The 19268-nt window shown below is 40.0% G+C and overlaps 1 protein-coding gene across 2 annotated transcripts in view; it reads right to left on the bottom strand.

The window, feature by feature from the left end:
- Positions 1-18815, bottom strand: part of KERA (keratocan) — a 48795-nt gene extending 29980 nt beyond the window's left edge. The window contains exons 1-2 of one of the 2 annotated variants that reach the window (XM_077470896.1): positions 18662-18815; positions 16267-17159 (exon numbers count right to left, since the gene is read on the bottom strand). In XM_077470896.1, the coding sequence (XP_077327022.1) occupies positions 16267-17152 (886 nt within the window). In that variant the 5' untranslated portion in view covers positions 17153-17159; positions 18662-18815. The other variant, XM_077470895.1, reaches the window with a different exon arrangement.
- Between the last annotated feature and the right edge of the window lie 453 nt (positions 18816-19268).

The raw sequence follows: 19268 nt of genomic DNA, 5'->3' as shown, positions 1-19268 counted from the left end.
GAGGAAGGGCAGGTGCCCCTCCCCTTCCCCTATACCTGAAAGTACTGGGATTTTCCAAGGCCTTCTGCAGGTAAATATGTGGCTAGGTAGTGGTGAGGAGTAAGTATCGGTGCAAAGGGATTAGGTGATAGGCCTACCTTAAATGTAACAAAATCAAATAGTTGTAGGGAAGGGGAAAAGGGAATAAGGGTGCAAATTTGTCCACGAATAAAGGGTTACTTTAATTCTACCCCTATTGAATCCTTAATTAAGGTATTGATACCGTAACCAAATAGTTTTACCTTAAATGTAACTTCATTTTTTTTTATTACTTTCAGAAGTATTGTTACTCAGTCTTTGGTAAGTGATGGCAGCAATATTCTTTAATTATAAATATAAGTGTTCTAGGAATTGTTTAATGTCATGGGTGTGCTTTATACAGATGGTAGGATGGAAGTCCTATAGTTATAGCACTTGTCAGAATGGTTGATGTGCCTAAGAGTACATAGTCCTGGTGGGAGCTTCTAAGAGGCACCTTAACCTCTGTTAGGGGATGCTATTTTTTGCAGTGCAGGGCTGCTTTTTAGCCCCAAGATATACAGATCGATAGATAGATATAGAGATGTGTGTTCACCTTTAGAGGTAGAACATGTTACATTTAGTGCTGAAGCCATGTTAGGTAAGTAAATGAGTCTAAACTAGACAAGAATATATTCAGTAATAAATGTCAATTATACCAAATGTGCAATAAATTAAATCATGACATGCATGAAAAACAGCTTTTGTGATTACATATATATTTTATGCTTTGGGGACACAATATTTGTAAATATTCTATGGAGAAGGTTATTTTTTTTTAAATTGTGGTATTGGAAACGACTATTGAATAGTAAGAATTAGCTCATGGTTTATTTTTAATTACATACACTCTAAACAAACACAAATGTCATCAAAGCTGTGTCTTGATGCACATCCATCTTAGGTACTTGTAACATAATCCATTCACCTTTTTGGAGAACTCACACTTTGTTACCTACATGGTGCACGGAACCTTTTTTATGCCTTGCTAGCTTTGGGGTTGATTTACTAAAAGCAAATAGGCCCTTTGCAAGGGAATTTGCCCCAAAACGTAAGTGATTGCTTGTTACACTTACCTTCTCTGTACAATGGTTTTGCACAGAGCAGCCCTGATCCTCTTCTTCTGGCATTCCTAGTCAGCTTACCTGGCTCCTCCTCCTTGATGGGTGTCCCCATAGAAAGCATACTTCCATCTGTGTGCACACAGAGTGTGCTGGGTGTGCCTGTATTCATTCCTCTCCTTCTGGATGCTGCAGGGGATATTCCAGCAGGAAGAGCTGGGCCAGGCCAGTAAATATGTAATTTACCAGCCTCTTTCTTTTCTGAATGAACACAGTGAGTGATTGGTATTGATATCTATATATACAGTTACAGTGCCTTGAAAAAGTATTCACACACCTTGACATTTTGTCATGTTACAACCAACAACATGAATGCATTTTATTGGGACTTTATGTGATAGACCAACACGAAGTGGCACATAATTGTGAAGTGAAAGGAAAATGAACAACTGTTTTCAAATCTTTTACAAATAAATACGTGAAAAGTGTGACTTGCATTTGTATTCATCCCCCTATATTCTGATACCCCTAACTAAAATCTAGTGGAACCAATTGCCTTCATAAGTCACCTAATTAGTAAATAGAGTCCACCGATGTGTAATTTAATCTTAGTATAAATACAACTGTTCTGTGAAGTCCTCAGACATTCGTTAGATAACCTTAGTGAACAAACAGCATTATGAAGGCCAAGGAACACACCAGTCAAATCAGGAATACAGTTGTGGAGAATTTTAAAGCAGGGTTAGGTTATAAGAAAAAAATATCCCATGCACTGTTCAATCCATCATCCGAAAATGGAAAGAGTATGGCACAACTGCAAACCTACGAAAATATGGCCATACACCTAAACTGACAGGCCAGGCAAGGAGAGTATTATTTAGAGAAGCAGCCAAGAGGCCCATGGTACTTCTGAGGATGCTGCAGAGATCCACAGCTCAGGTGGGAGAATCTGTCCACAAAACCTCTATTAGTCGTCACTCCACAAATCTGGCCTTTATGGAAGAGTGGCAAGAAGAAAGCCATTGTTGAAAGAAAGCCATGAGAAGTCAAATTTGTAGTTTGCAAGAAGCCATGTGAGGGACACAAAACATGTGTAAGAAAGTGCCCTGGTCAGGTGAGACCAAAATGTAACTTTTTGGCCTAAAAGCAAAATGCTATGTGTGGCAGAAAACTAACACTGCACATCACCTTGAACACACCATCCCAACCATGTAACATGGCGGTGACAGCATTATGTTGTGGGGATGCTTTTCTTCAGCAGGGACAGGGAAGCTGGTCAGAGTTGATAGGAAGATGGATTGAGCCTAATACAGGGAAATCTTAGAAGAAAACCTGTTAAAGTCTGCAAATCTTGAGACTGGGGCGTAGGTTCACCTTCCAGCAGGTGAACCCTAAAAATACAGCCAGAGCTACAATGGAAAGGTTTATATCAAAGCATACTCATGTGTTAGAATGGCCTACTCAAAGTCCAGACCTAAACCCAATTGAGAATCTGTGGCAAGACTTGAAAATTGCTGTTCACAGAAGCTCTACATCCAATCTGACAGAGTGTGAGCTATTTTGCAAAGAAGAATTGAAAAAAAAACTCACTCTCCAGATGTGCAAAGCTGGTAGAGACATCCCCAAAAAGACTTTCACCAGTAATTGCAGCGAAAGGTGGTTCTACAAAGTAACTTGACAAAATGTGGAAAATTTCAAGGGGTATGAATAATTTTTCAAGGCACTGTAGGTCCATATATTTTTGGACACAGGCACAATTTTCACACTCTTGGCTCTGTATGCCACCAGAATAAATTTAAAACAAAACAATCCAAATTAATTTGAAGTGCAGACTTTCAGCTTTAATTCAAGGGGTTGAGCATAAATATCAAATACAAATTTTAGGAACTGCAATCATTTGTATACACAGTCCCCCCATTTTCCCCCATTCTCCCATTTTCAGGTGCTCAAATGTAATTGGACAAATTAATATAATGTTCATTTTTAATATTTAGTTGAGAATCCTTTACTGGCAATGACTGCCTTAAGTCTGGAACCCATGGACATTACCAAAGGGTTTCCTCCTTTCTGATACTTTTCCAGGCTCTAACTGCAGCTGCCTTCAGTTGTTCTTGTTTGTGGGTCTTTCTGCCTTTAGTTTTGATTTCAGCAAGTGAAATGCATGCTCAATTGCGTTGAGATCAGGTGATTGACTCAGCCATTTCAGAATATTCCACTTCTTTTCCTTCAAAAGCTCCTGGGTTGCTTTTGCAGTGTGTTTTGGATCATTGTCCATCTGTACTGTGAAGCAGCATCCAATCAACTTTGCTGCATTTGGCTGAATCTGGGCTGACAGTATATCTCTAAACACTGCAAAATTAATCCGGCTGCTTCTGTATTCTGTCACATCACCAATGACCCAGTGCCACTAGAAGCCATGCATGCCCATGCCATCAAACTGCCTCCACCATGTTTTACAGATGACGTTGTGTGCTTTGGATCATGAGCTTTTCCAAGCCTTCTCCAGACTTTTTTATTCCCATCATTCTGGTACGGATTAATCTTGGTTGGTTTTCTAGAACTGGTCTGGCTTTTTTAGATGTTTTCGGCAAAGTCTAATCTGGCTTTTCAATGCTTTGGGCTTATGAATGATTTTCACCTTGAGGTGAACCCTCTGTATTTGCTCTTGTAAAATCTTCTCTTGATTGTAGACTTTGACAATGATGCGTCCACCTCTTGGAGAGTGTCCTTCACTTGCCTGGATGTTGTGAATGGGTTTTTCTTTACCATTGAGAGGACCCTGCAATGATCCACCACTGTTGATGTCCAGGCCTTTTATGCTGCTGAGCTCGCCAATGCATTCTTCTTTCAGAATGTACCACACTGTTGATTTGGCCACTCCTAATGTTGCTTGTTGCTGATATCTCTCTGATGGATTTGTTTCATTTGTGAAGCCTTACAATGGCCTGTTTCACTTGCATTGACAGCTCCTTTGAACACATGATGCAAGCTCACAGCAATCAATTCCAAATGCAAATACCACACTTAGAATCAACTCCAGACCTTTTACCTTATAGATACAGACAGTGGGGCTCAACCCAGTTCCCTCGTCATTAGATTTGATTGACAGCAGCAGGAGCCAATGCTGTCAATCTACCCAGTGATGCGGGAGATAGCAAAAAGTTCCGCTGCTCTCATGCACAATGCTGGATCAGGATTGGACTATGGGGGGGGGGGGGTGAGGGGAATCCTCTGCAATAGAAAGTAAAAACCTGAAGCCTTTACAACCACATTAGTTAATTAAATGAATCTCTGTTGACTTCCATCATCCAGCCATGTACAAGAAAAATGCTGTTTTTATTTTCCTAGCATGTAATTGGGTATTCTTTGCAAAGTGAAACTTGACTACATTCACTAAGCTTGGAGGCTTCCCTGACAAAGTGCAAGTTCCCTTGAAAAGTGTCTATTTTTCTTTAATCAATCTCATTGTTTCCCAGTGGACCTCACTTTTCATGTTCCAATGTCAGATTCAATCTTACAACTAGAAAGTGAAGGCTTTATTCTGATTGTCTGGGGAAATACAATAAATTTTTGCTGTTATAAGGCTAGACATGGACTAAAATTAGGGATCAGGGATGATACAGTCATGTAAACCATAAAGTTTCACGAATCATCTTTATGTTTTTGGCAGTCAGGCATATACAGATTGTAAGTAAGTAATAGAAAAATGACTGCACTATATAAATAAACAGTAGCAGCCAGCACTACATTCACAGAAATTGTGTGGATAAATAAAGTGAAAAAGTGCAGCACTAAAATTAAATAATGAATATTGACATATCAATGTACTATAATGTATAATGTGAATTATGACTTCCTTGTACAATAAAATGACCAAACATCTGATTATTGACATAAATGAAAGTGCACTGTCCAAAATTTCTATATATGAAACCAAAATTAATAGTATAGTCCCATTAGTGATTTGAAATATCAATTCATTCATGTGTGTTTGTGGAAAGATATTCAAGAGTGTAGAACTTAACCACTTGCCGACCGCCTCACGCCGATGTACGTCATCAGAATGGCACGGGCAGGCATAAGCACATATATGTACGTCCTTTGCCTCCCGCGGGTCGGGGGCCCGATCGGGCCCCCGCCCGGTGCCTGCGGCGGTCGGTTTTCGTTCGGGAGCGATCCCGGACGAGGGGACGGCCATTCATTCATGGCCACCCCCTCGCGATCGCTCCCGACGAATGGAAATCCCCGGTGACATCACTTCCTCTCCTGTAATGTAAACACAGGAGAGGAAGTGATGTATTCTCTCCTCCGTGTCGGTATTTTTCGTTCCGACACGGAGGAGAGCGGATCAGTGAGTTGCACCAACACATCCCACACACAGTAGAACATGCCAGGCACACTCACACCCCCCCTTTACCCCCCGATCACCCCCCCAATTACCCCTGCCCCCCAGTCACAGTGACACCAATGTCATTTTTTTTTTTTTTTTTGCATTGGTGTCATTTGTGACTGTAATAACTGTTAGGGCAGTTAGGGTTAGCCCCCTTTAGTTCTAATGTACCCCCCTAACCCCCCCAATAAAGGTTTAACCCCGTGATCACCCCCCGTCGCCAGTGTCACTAAGGCTGGGTTCACATTGCAGCGGTTTATGAGAACGAATGTGATTCGCACCGCACTGCAGTGCAAATCACATCCGATCTCTGTGCGATTCGAGTTCAGCCATTCGCCGCACCCGCCGCACCCGCCACACCCGCCGCACCCGCCGCAAATTCGCACGGGACCCTTTTTTTGGCCCGCAGCAGAATCGGATCGCATGGGTGTTCACACCATGCGATCCGAGTTTGCAGATCGCACTGCGATATGCGAACTGATCTGGGGGTGTCAGTAACATTTCACTGACACTCCCAGCAGTTCGCATAGGGCAGTGTGAACTGCCGCCGGGAGGCATGCGATGCGGGAACCCGCCGCGGATTCGCGGCGTTTCCGCATCGCTCCAGTGTGAACCCAGCCTAATAAGCGATCATTTTTCTGATCGCCGTATTAGTGTCACAGGTGACGCTAGTTAGGCAGGTAGGTATTTAGGTTCGCCGCAGCTTTTTATAGCGCTAGGGACCCCCATATACTACCGCATAAAGCCCCCTGATTGCCCCCTAGTTAACCCTTTCACCAGTGATCACCATATAACTGTTACAGGTGACGCTGGTTGGTTAGTTATTTTTTTATAGTTTCAGGGCACCCGCCATTTATTACCTAATAAAGGTTTAACCCCCTGATCACCCGGCAGGTGTCATTTGTGACTAATAACTGTTAGGGCAGTTAGGGTTAGCCCCCTTTAGTTCTAAGGTACCCCCCTAACCCCCCCAATAAAGGTTTAACCCCGTGATCACCCCCCGTCGCCAGTGTCACTAAGGCTGGGTTCACATTGCAGCGGTTTATGAGAACGGATGTGATTCGCACCGCACTGCAGTGCAAATCACATCCGATCTCTGTGCGATTCGAGTTCAGCTATACAGATAGTATGGCTGAATTCGTGTCGCACCCGCCGCAAACTCGCACGGGACCCTTTTTTTGGTCCGCAGCAGAATCGGATCGCATGGGTGTTCACACCATGCGATCCAAGTTTGCAGATCGCACTGCGATATGCGAACTGATCTGGGGGTGTCATTAACATTTCACTGACACTCCCAGCAGTTCGCATAGGGCAGTGTGAACTGCCGCCGGGAGGCATGCGATGCGGGAACCCGCCGCGCATTCGTGGCGTTCCCGCATCGCTCCAGTGTGAACCCAGCCTAATAAGCGATCGTTTTTCTGATCGCTGTATTAGTGTCACAGGTGACGCTAGTTAGGCAGGTAGGTATTTAGGTTCGCCGCAGCTTTTTATAGCGCCAGGGACCCCCATATACTACCGCATAAAGCCCCCTGATTGCCCCCTAGTTAACCCTTTCACCAGTGATCACCATATAACTGTTACAGGTGACGCTGGTTGGTTAGTTATTTTTTTATAGTTTCAGGGCACCCGCCATTTATTACCTAGTCTCACTAGTGTACCCCTAAATTTAGGGGTGTCTACTTTCTAAAATGGGGTCATTTGGGGGGGGGGGGTTTGTGCCATCTTGGCATTTTATGGCCTTCAAAACTGTAACGCCCTTAGAAAGCCTGAAGGCGGTGCTTGGTTTTTGGGGCCCCGTACGCGGCTAGGCTCCCAAAAAGTCCCACATATGTGGTATCCCCGTACTCAGGAGAAGCAGCAGAATTTATTTTGGGGTGTCATTTCACATATGCCCATGGCATGCGTGAGCAATATATCATTTAGTGACAACTTTGTGAAAAAAAAAAAAAGTTTGTAATTTTCCCGCAACTTGTGGCAAAATATAAAATATTCCATGGACTCAACATGCCTCTCAGCAAATAGCTTGGGGTGTCTACTTTCTAAAATGGGGTCATTTGTGGGGGTTTTGTGCCATCTTGGCATTTTATGGCCTTCAAAACTGTAATAGGTAGTGAGAAGTGAACTCAAAAAATTACGCCCTTAGAAAGCCTGAAGGCGGTGCTTGGTTTTCGGGGCCCCGTACGCGGCTAGGCTCCCAAAAAGTCCCACATATGTGGTATCCCCGTACTCAGGAGAAGCAGCAGAATTTATTTTGGGGTGTCATTTCACATATGCCCATGGCATGCATGAGCAATATATCATTTAGTGACAACTTTGTGAAAAAAAAAAAAAAAAAAAAAAAGTTTGTAATTTTCCCGCAACTTGTGGCAAAATATAAAATATTCCATGGACTCAACATGCCTCTCAGCAAATAGCTTGGGGTGTCTACTTTCTAAAATGGGGTCATTTGTGGGGGTTTTGTGCCATCTTGGCATTTTATGGCCTTCAAAACTGTAATAGGTAGTGAGGCGTGAAATCAAAAATTGACGCCCTTAGAAAGCCTGAAGGCGGTGCTTGGTTTTCGGGGCCCTGTACGCGGCTAGGCTCCCAAAAAGTCCCACATATGTGGTATCCCCGTACTCAGGAGAAGCAGCAGAATTTATTTTGGGGTGTCATTTCACATACGCCCATAGCATGTGTGAGCAATATATCATTTAGTGACAACTTTGTGTAAAAAAAAAAAAAAATTTTTTTTTTGTCATTATTCAATCGCTTGAGGCAAAAAAATAAAATATTCAATGGGCTCAACATGCCTCTTATCAATTTCCTTAGGGGGTCTACTTTCCAAAATGGGGTCATTTGGGGGGGTTTTGTACTGCCCTGTCATTTTAGCACCTCAAGAAATGAGATAGGCAGTCGTAAACTAAAAGCTGCGTAAATTCCAGAAAACGTACCTTAGTTTGTAGATGTGACAACTTTTGCGCAAACCAATAAATATACAATTATTGACTTTTTTTTTACCAAAGACATGTGGCTGAATACATTTTGTCCTAAATGTATGACTAAAATTGAGTTTATTGGATTTTTCTAATAACAAAAAGTAGAAAATATCATTTTTTTTCAAAATTTGCGGTCTTTTTACGTTTATATCGCAAAAAATAAAAATCGCAGAGGCAATCAAATACCATCAAAAGAAAGCTCTATTTGTGGGAAGAAAAGGACGCAAATTTTGTTTGGGTACAACATTGCATGACCGCGCAATTACCAGTTAAAGCAGCGCAGTGCCAAAGTGTAAAAAGACCTCTGGTCATTTACCAGCAAAATGGTCCGGTCTGAAAGTGGTTAAGGAGTCACCACAATGTGTAGATCCACCACACAGGAGAGAAGATTAAATACGCCTACCAGAAGGCAGCATCAACCAGGCATATAGTGTCAAGGGTTCAAGATGGTGGTCACAGGAATGGTGTCCACAGATAAAAGTGGTGCAATTCCTACTTTTCAGCTTAGCCTCTTGTCAACCAAGCATATAGTGGTAAGAATCAGGATGGTATTCACGGAGATGGTTTCCAAAAACAATGAAATTTCCTCCACAACAAATCCGTTTCATAGGTTATAGAATGTGGTATCCAAAAAAAAAAAAAAAAAGCCTCCACATAGTGTAAACCCGTTATGGATGTATTAAAAGTAGAAAGTTTTACATAAATAGGATATTATGCATCAATAAAATATCCCCTATGTAATCACAAAAGCATGAAAGGTTCAAAAAGTGCAATGGCATAGAAAGGACTCTTTAGACCCAACACGTTTCATCCACAAAGACTTCAACCTCCAAACTAATGGAAAAGCCAACAACACAGTAGGCAAAACCGTTTCCCAGGTGTGTACATGAAGGTACTGTTGATCCTGGTAAATCCCACATCAGAGCCTCACACAGGTGCGCTCCAAGCCTCTGTGTGAATTCCAATAGTGATAGGTACTAATCCATAGTGAGGCTTGGATAGAGTTGAGCCCTTGCCAATATGACATCTCTCAATCACCCAGCTGTATCTATCATGGCTTCCGGGTATCGCTCCACACCCACACCTATCACTGAACAGTATTAGGATCCCTGCGGATCAAGCCTCAGCATGGTCATTCGCTGATACTCCCTCACAGTCCAGCTAGATGACAGTGGAGCCAACCAGAGCTAAGCTAAATGGAACACATTCCAAGCCTCACTCTGGACTGCCTTCAACATAAGCAGGTCCCTGAAATGCTAACCAAGCCTCAATCAGGACTGGTCAAGCCTCAATCTGGACAGCATTGACCATAAGTGGGTCCCTGAAATGTGAACCCGGCCTCAATCTGGACTGATCAATAGTCACAGTAATAGAACCAGTAATAAAAAAAAAATAATATTTATATATTACACCACCCGTAGAATAAAACGGAAGGTGTAAACATGATTATATAAAAGACAATAACAATTCAAGCTGTATTGATAAAAGCATTATGGTCCAAGTCAACACTCATGCCATATGGCCGATAAGATTTAAGTTTGTATATCCAAAAAGCTTCTAACTGTGATTCACCCCTTATGCTAGGACCCCCCCCCCACCCCCCATGATGGAGATATATAGTTATCTATAATAAGGAATTGAACACCTTTATTGTGATATTGAAGGTTGTGCTTGGACATTATGATTTGTTACTCCTTTCTTTCTCTATATGCTCATTAACTGTAATGTAAAATGGACATATGGTCCTTCCAACATATTGCTTTTTACATGGATAGTTTCATAAGATAGGGAAGTACCTCTATCATTGGTGTTTCAAAAAATGCCATGAAATCACACAAGGAGTCATGGTCACCATTCCATAGGAGGAGGATGTCATCTATGTAACATGCCCAAAGGACCAAATCTGGTCTGTCTTGGGCATAGACGACATCCTCCTCCCACTTGGCCAAGCTAGGGGCAAATTTGGTCCCCATGGCTAGGGGCAAATTTGGTCCCCATGGCCGTAGAAAAAAATGTATACTCAAACCAAAAATAATTGTGTTTAGTGGCAAATTCTAAAAGTTCCATAATAAAATCCTGTTGGACTCTAGGTAAACTGTTATCTTTTGAAAGATAATGCTTTAATGCAATCAACCCCAAATGATGGGTCATACATGTGTACAAAGCTGCTACATCAGCAGTGACTAACAAAATTCAAAGTCTACGCCTTCTAACAGTCATGTTTACACCTTCCGTTTTATTATACGGGTGGCGTAATATATTGTATAAATATTTTTATTTCTTTAATAGTTGTATTAATGTGACTATCAATCAGTCCAGATTGAGGCTTGACCAGTCCTGATTGAGGCTTGGTTTGGATTCCAGGGACCTGCTCATGTTAAATGTAGTCCAGAGTGAGGCTTGGAATGCGTTCCATACATTTAGCTTAGCTCTGGTTGATTACTATTCATCCAGACAGCTCCCGTGTCATCTAGCTGAATTGTGAGGGCGTATCAGCTAATGACAATGCTGAGGCTTGATCCGCAGGGAGCCTATTAATCTTCAGCTTCAGAAAAAGGTGTGGAGTGCTACCCGGAAGCCATGATAGATACAGCTGCATGATTGAGAGATGTCCTGTTGGCTAGGGCCAAACACTATCCAAGCTTCACGGTGGATTAGTACCTATCACTATTGGAATTCACATGGAGGCTTGGAGCGCATGCCAGATACCATGATGGATGTGGCCACATGTAAAAATGTTTTTTTCCAGGTTTGTTTAATTACTGCTAATTACTGTGTGTATAATATTTCTCAATGTATGGAATTGGACTCATACCCAACTTGAAGTCTTTGTGGAGGAAATGCATTGGGTCTGATGAGTCCTTTCTAAGCCATTGTGCTTATGAACTTTTCATGCTTTTGTGATCACATGCTGAAAATATTTTATTGATGCATAATATCCTGCAATTTATGTAAAGCTTTCTACTTTTAATAAATCCATAACCAAATGGGTTTATACTATGTGGAGGCTATTTTTCTTTTTTGAATGCCACAATCTAAAACCTACAAAACGGTTTTGCTGTGGTGGAAATGTCATCGTTTTTGGATACCATCTTAGTGATTACCATCCTGATCCTTACTACTATATGCTTGGTTGACAAGTGGCTCAGCTGCGAAGGAGGAATTCCACCACTTTTATCCGTGGACACCATTCCTGTGACTGCCATCTTGAACCCTTGACACTATATGCCTGGTTAATGCTGCCTTCTGCTAAGCGTATTTAATCTTCTCCCCTGGGTGGTAGATGTACACATCGTGGTGACTACTTAAGTTCAAAATTCTTGGATATCTTCCCACAAACACACGTGAATGAATTAATATTTAGACTCACCAATGAGACTATAATATTAATGTTGGTTTCATATATAGAAACTTTTGCACAGTGCACTTTAATTTCTGTCAATAATCAGATGTTTGGTCATTTGTTTCTACATGGAAGTCAGTATTCACATTGTACACTATAGAATGTTGATATGTCAATATTCAATATTCATTATTTAATTTTAACACTGCACTTTTTCACTTTATTAATTTACAGATTGTCTCTCAGACCTTTGCTACCTCTCATAATTTGATATATTATAGTGGCCATAGATTGTTCAAATCTCAGCCTAAGCAGGGACCAGTCAGGATTCAAACCATACATGGGCAAGCTGGTTGTACCCAAATCGATTCATCGATCAACTTGGGTACAACCAGCATGTTGGATTTTTACATGTAATTATTGCCAGCACCAATAGCTGCTAGCAATAATCACTGGGTTCTCTCGGCAGGGATGGCTCCCTTCACCCCCCTGCTGGAAGAACACAAGAGCTACATGGGAGAGATTCCTTCATCAACTGACTGTTTTGATGGGGAAATCAAACTATTTTCTTTCCTGCAAACCATGGTTGCAAGAAAGAAAATGGTATCATCTATGGCCTTCCCAAGAACATTCTTAATGTTCCTTTCAGGCAGAGCTTTTGTAAACGGTGTCAGTCACTTAAATAAAGCTGGTTTTCAATTATAAAATGTGCACTTTAATTATGTTGTAATATATTGTGACATTAAATGTGATCATGCAGATTTGTACAGGTGGCTATAGTGCTTTAACACTTGTTTCCAAAAGCCTCCCGTGGAATGAACCAATGTTGTTTCAATTCAAGAGACAGTCATTGCCCAAAGGATTAGTATGAGGTCTGTAATTCAGGGAATGGCTGTTTCCATTGGAGGCTTCCAGGACAGGTATGGCCTTATAGCATGTTTCCTAGAATTACTAAACTTTGGAGGGTGACCAAAGCCCCAGTTATTAGTATAAGTTGACCAAGGTATTGCATTGTTATACATAAACCATTTACACCCATGCTAGGGCCCTATTTTACGAGCGGGTACATCAATGCCTTGTAGCCAGTCAGATTATCTTCTTTTATTTATTCTGATTGCTTGTCAGCCCATGTGTACGATAGCCAGTCCGACAGAAGTTAGCCATTAATCTGGCTTCTGTCGAATGGGCATGACTGTAAAAAGTCTGCCGATCAGCACCTGCTAAATGCTCTCAGCCAATGGCTGGAAATACTCACTGGTGTGTCCTGGCAGCAGGGAGGACTTCCCTTTGTCAGAACGCAATAGCTCAGTGTACGAACATCAGATTGTTAGTACAATGGCTCCTCCTGAGCTCTTCAGTTTTATTTTGTTCAGCCATCTGGGTTGAATGAACAAAAACTCCACAGTGTGTACCAGGCTTTACAGTACCACACAACATCCACTAAAAGAGTTAAAACATAATTTTTAATAGTCATCACAGTAGATTAAAAGCATACAGTATTACAAATATGAAAGAATTGTATTGACACAATTTGTTAAATGAGAAGTGTGGGAATAGTATGCCTAGTATGCTCACTTCCCTATTGCAACATCAGTCAGATGTCACAATTACCCCCCTCCCCCCCCCCAGCTCCAAGCCCAAGAACTGCGCAATAACATGTCTGCTGATTACTCAGTCATCACTCTTTGGTCTGTCCCTCTGGAACTTACTGGAGCATCGGGCTATGGAGGAAGTGGGAGTGGCTGGCTTAGGCTCTTAGCAGCATGTTGAGAGCCCGAGCCAGTTGCCAGTCAGGCATCTGGGTGGACCTTGACATTTTTTTTGGGATCCTTTCAGAGTCTGGGCAGTTCCGTGATGTCAGCCAGCGGTGGGCTTTAGCTGATTCTGGTAGACACGGCAGCAAAAATAAGTGCACTCCAGTGATCCAGAAGAAAAGTATGGCCAAAAAAGCTTTGGCTCTATTTATCTTTTAAATCCTATATTGGTTTGGACTTATTTGTGCTTAATCTCCACCTTACAGTGAAAAGCTATGATATCCTACTCAGTTTAACCTTGTGTACATAGAATATTGTATATCCAGATATGTTCACAAAACTGTTGCTTACAGTCCCAAGACTGCTGACAACACCAACTATATTACTATATACTATACTACATTCTCTATATACAAAGTTGAACTGAATATGATAGCATAGCTGGTCAGTGGAATATAAATATGAAGCAGAAACGGTCTAAAATAATATTTACAAACTGTGTTAATACAATTCTTGTATATTGGGGATATTGTTTGTTGTATTATGATAGTAATAATAATTAAATTTTAACTGTATTATTGGATGTTGCCTGGTAGGGTCCAGCCCACTCCTTTTTCCCATTTGTGGATGTTGTACCAGGGATAACCACCAATATACCCTACTACAGAATTTTGTACTAAAAGCTGACATTTGATTGGTTAGCAATGGTAGGTGCACCTCAATGCACATATCATTATCACTGACATATTAAATAATTGCTATTAATGAAATCCTCTGATGAGTGTATCTGCATTAGAAACACCATACAATTTTCGTTACCTGACCCTGCTATGCTTTTCTATAATGTTCTAGGTATCAGTAACATGGTAGTACACTACAGATCATCATCATGCTTTGTCTCTTTCTATGATTTTCTTTGGAGAGTGATACATTGGTGAGATAATCAATTAAGATGACCTAATTGTCATAAAACACTCACATTGCACAAACGTTAACATGAGTAATCCTTTCTGGTAGCTACAGGAAATACAGCTCTCTTTGTGTCTGTTAAATAAATGTCACCGATTGCTTCAAGACATTCCAGCACATGTCATAAAATACAGTAGTTCAATGTGTAAAACTTAAGGTTTACTTACAAAATAGGCCACTGCTGCCATAAATTTATTTCCAAAGGATGTTTTAAAAGTCAGTTCCATTAAATCATGTCTCAGATTCCCAGATATGTAAAACATTATAGTGAAAGTTACCTATTATAAAAGCTCCTTCAAACTACAGACTAGCAACCCCAGATAGAATTATGTCACACTGTCATTAGTGTCATATTGTCACTTAAAACCAAACAATATATTATTCTAATGAATGACAAAGAGTTACATAGTTACACAGTTACATACCCTGTTTCCCCAAAAATAAGACCTAGCGTGATTGTCGGTGATGGCTGCAATATAAGCCCTACCCCCAAATAAGCCCTAGTTAAAGTCCTTGTAGGTCTTATTTTCAGGATAGGGCTTATTTTCAGGGAAACAGGGTAGGGCTTATTTGGGGGGTGGGGCCTATATTGCAGCAATCACCGACAATCACGCTGGGTCTTATTTTTGGGGAAACAGGGTAGTTACATAGTTAGTAAGGTTGAATAAAGACACCAGTCCATCCAGTTCAACCTGAGTGAGTGTGCGTGTCTACAATTATCCCTATCCCAGTACATTGTATCTCATTAAGGTACCCATATAGTGCCATCAATTTACACATGCATCGCACACTCACATCGGTCCCTACCCTCAAGGAGCCCACAATCCAAGGTCCTCAACCCACATTCATACACTAGGGCCAATTTTGGACAGAAGCCAATTAACCTACCAGCATGTCTTTGGAGTGTGGGAGGAAACCAGCGTACCCGGAGGAAACCCACGCAGGCACAGGAAGAAAATGCAAACTCCAGACAGGTAGTGTCATGGTTGGGATCCGGACCAGTGACTCTTTTTACTGCTAGGTGAGAGTGCTAACCATTACACCTCTGTGCCGCCCAACTACACCACTGTGCTGCCCAACTACACCACTGTGCCACCCAAACTACACCACTGTGCCGCCCAAATGTGTAAGCCCAGCCAATATGTTTATTTTGATTTTTGGATAAAGCAAGGAAGGGTTAGAACCCCTTCCAGGTTTTTACTGTTCCCTAACGGGGCTCCACTAGTGAGATTACCACTCTTTTGGTGTCAGAGTGACAATGGTTTCACCAGACAGGAATTGAGGGGAAATCTTCAACAACTGTAAAACACTGACATAAGATATAGCCTTATCTTACTCTTCTAGCATTCGCCTACTAAAAAAGTTATCAATTTCTGATTTTGTTACTGTTGGGAATTTTTGGAGATTTTTCCACACTTCCTGTCTGATGAAACCATTACCAGCTAAACAGAAAACAAAGGAAAGTTTCTCTAATGGAGCCCTGGATATAAGTAAAAATCTGATATGACACTAATCTTTTCTAACTCTATCTAAAGCAAAAAAAAATAAAAAATGTTTTGTCTGGACAACTGTTGTTTAGCTCAAGATTTATAAAAAATGGCACGATAGCAAAATGAAACATTTGGATTAGGCCAACAATTTGCTTCCATTGGTAATATAAAATATCAGTATTTAACCTCAAATGCTTGAATCATATTATATGAAGTTGACTTACTTTTTATCTTGTTGTGATCAAGATGAAGACGCTCCAGATGACCATTAACAGTTGGTACAGAAGCCAGTTCATTGTATGATAACTGCAAGTCTAACATAGATGTAATATTAAATACATTTGCCGGTACACCCGAATCCGATAATTTGTTGTAGTTTAATCTAAGAAATGCTATTTTAGGTATATTGTTAAAGTAGTTGTTAGGTATAGCCTCAATATTATTGTTGTCTAAATACAATTGTATGGTGTTAGAAGGAAGGCCTGATGGCATTTTCTTGAGTGAATTTTTGGCCACATTAAATTGCATCAGGCTCTTGAGTCCTGTAAGAGCATCAGCTTGAAAGGAACCATCTGTAAGCTTGTTATGATGTAAGTCCAATAGGGTAAGGTTTTCTAAATTCTTAAAAACACCTTCAGGAATCTTTGAAATCTTATTCCTTGCCAAACGAAGTTGCTCCAAAGTGCTTGGCAATGGTGCAGGTATTCCGTTTAATTCATTGTCCTCTAAAAATAGGTAAAGTAGGTTCTTCATATTCTTAAACAAATTCTTCTCTATCTTTTGGTTGGTCAGCTTATTTTTATTCAGATTTATCCATCTTATTTGAGTAGCATTCACAAATGCTTTCTCATTAAGTGCCTCAATAGCATTATTATGTAGATATAGGTACCAAATTCTCGATGGGATGGGAGGAACTTCTTTCAGGCCTTTACTGTCACAATATAAAGCACGTGGGAAATGAGATGGACAAACACATTCTTTGGGACATTCAAAGGCAGCTAAATGAGAAGGCTCCAAGTCATAATAGTCATCAGCTTGTGTCTTAGTAAAGGTGAAGATGAAAAGCACCAAGAAGTATATAGAAGTTCTTAAAATTGCTTGTGTTTCCATTGCCAACCTTAAAGAAAATAATAGGATTATTTAGGGTCACAAGAGAGTGACAATATATTTCCAGTTATGTAATAAACATTTTCCATTTCAGATATCAGGTTACAGCTGTAAAATCCTGTTTAAAGGTGGAATTGCATGTAGGCCTTGTGACATTTCTGACATCATGGGATCTCTTAAATATGGGTATACATCATACTACATACAGAGGGCCAGATGTTTTAGTATTTTACATCATATTCAAGCTTAGTTGTTAAGAACTAGCTACATCATCTCAGTTTTATATTTCCATAATCCCAAAAGGCTAACAACACAAAGATCCCTTTTGTTCTGGACTTCTACAATTCTCTGCAATGTGTAGGTAGTGAAATTAGTCAAATGGGAACACTGAAAACACAGACTGTGTTGTTCAAATCAGAGATCTTTTCTCCAATCTATTTACAAAACTTTCAATTCTTCAATATAAAAAAGTCATCTGGATGGGATTACGTATGAATATGTTATGCACTAGCATAAAGCTTCAAAGGCCATTAAAACAGCTGCTCTTTTTGTATGCTTCTCAGACCTTGAGAGCTCTGTATGAGAATCCCTGCCCTCGAGCTATTTGAATGTCCTTACATAAACAAAAAATGTTTAATCATCTCTTTGAACATATTGTTTTAATTGAATACATTTTTTTAATAAAGAAAGTGATTATCTATGCTAGCTTGGTTGTTTAAAAATCAACTGAAACCATTTTTCTACAATAAAATGAAAATATCAAAAATATTAACAGAAGCAATGATAATAATACATATATGCATGTGAACATGCTAAATAACACTACTTTAATCAACGTTTTAAGGAAATTCTTAAACTTTTCAGCAAGGTAAACCAGTACAAATTAAACACTGCTTTGCCTTTTCAGTGTTAAATTCCACTGATGTAAGTGATGCTGAGCTCAAAGCCTCTTTGCTAACATGTGAAAGCTGTATAAAGTGTGCATAAACTAAGCACACATTATGCACATCTACAAAATACCACTGAAATACTGTACAAGACAGCAAATGACAGTTGTACATATCATTTTACAAGACAAACAGTTACAACTTGGACAGTATCCAAAGGCATTACATTAAAAAAAGTCTAAATAAACTTTGGAACAACTAATCAACAAACTATCCACAATTAACATTCTCATATTTTTAAAAGAGATTTTAGAAAATATTAGTCATAAAAGAAATGCAATTCATTTGTAATGTGTTAAAAGATTTTTTTTTTTACCTTTAGCATGCAGATAGTTGTAGTTCTTCCTCACACTATGTGATGCCTGTTTGAGTTCACCTTAAAGTGGAAACTCTTGGCTCCTAGCAGATTGTTTTCATCCTGTCCTTAGAGGTTTAACTGCCTATTACATCAACTGAACTCTTCTCCTTCAACTCACAGCCAGTCTCCTATGTTACAATTTAATCACAGCAGTTTGCTCTAGAGCTCACTTTGCTGATGTTTGAGCTGTTTGAGCTTCAAGCTTACCTCTGATTTCCTGAATCCCCAGTTGTTTTGTGTTGCTCCCCGGTCAGACTATAACTGAGGTAAAATGCCTAAGTCTATGAATGCTGCCTGTCTAATATATATGCACCAGTGACTACAACAGTTAACCCATAAAGCATCTTTAGACACTTCAGCACCTAAACATCACAAAGGAGGATACTGCTGGCTCTTATAAGTTGCTAGAGGGCACAGTGCTCTCATCTGCATTCATATTTTAGAAATGCCACAAACAATTTTAAGCATTGTCAACATATTGAGTGGTTGTGCATATTTTGTGTTGAACATCATTTGCCAAGATGTGCAGGACTAGGAGGATATCATATAATCTGACTTAAAATGTGTCCGTTTATACATTTTAAAACTATTAGTATTAAATTAATAGACAATTTCGGGTGGGAAACTGTTTTTTTTTTAAAATGCATCAATTGTCATGGAATTTTATCTAATGTTTATGTAATCCTATACAATTTATTTGGAAAAGAGGAAAAGAAGTAAAAACAAAAAGTTACAAAAAGGTTCTTTCTCTGTCTTTTTTTTATTTTACTGCAAATATGTACATTTATATATATATATATATATATATATATAT

Source organism: Lithobates pipiens, unplaced genomic scaffold, assembly GCF_037356315.1.
Source record: "Lithobates pipiens isolate NorthernLeopardFrog02 unplaced genomic scaffold, aLitPip1_a1.2 Scaffold_8, whole genome shotgun sequence".
Taxonomy (NCBI): Eukaryota; Metazoa; Chordata; class Amphibia; order Anura; family Ranidae; genus Lithobates; species Lithobates pipiens.
This window is presented reverse-complemented; position numbering and strand designations above follow the sequence as displayed.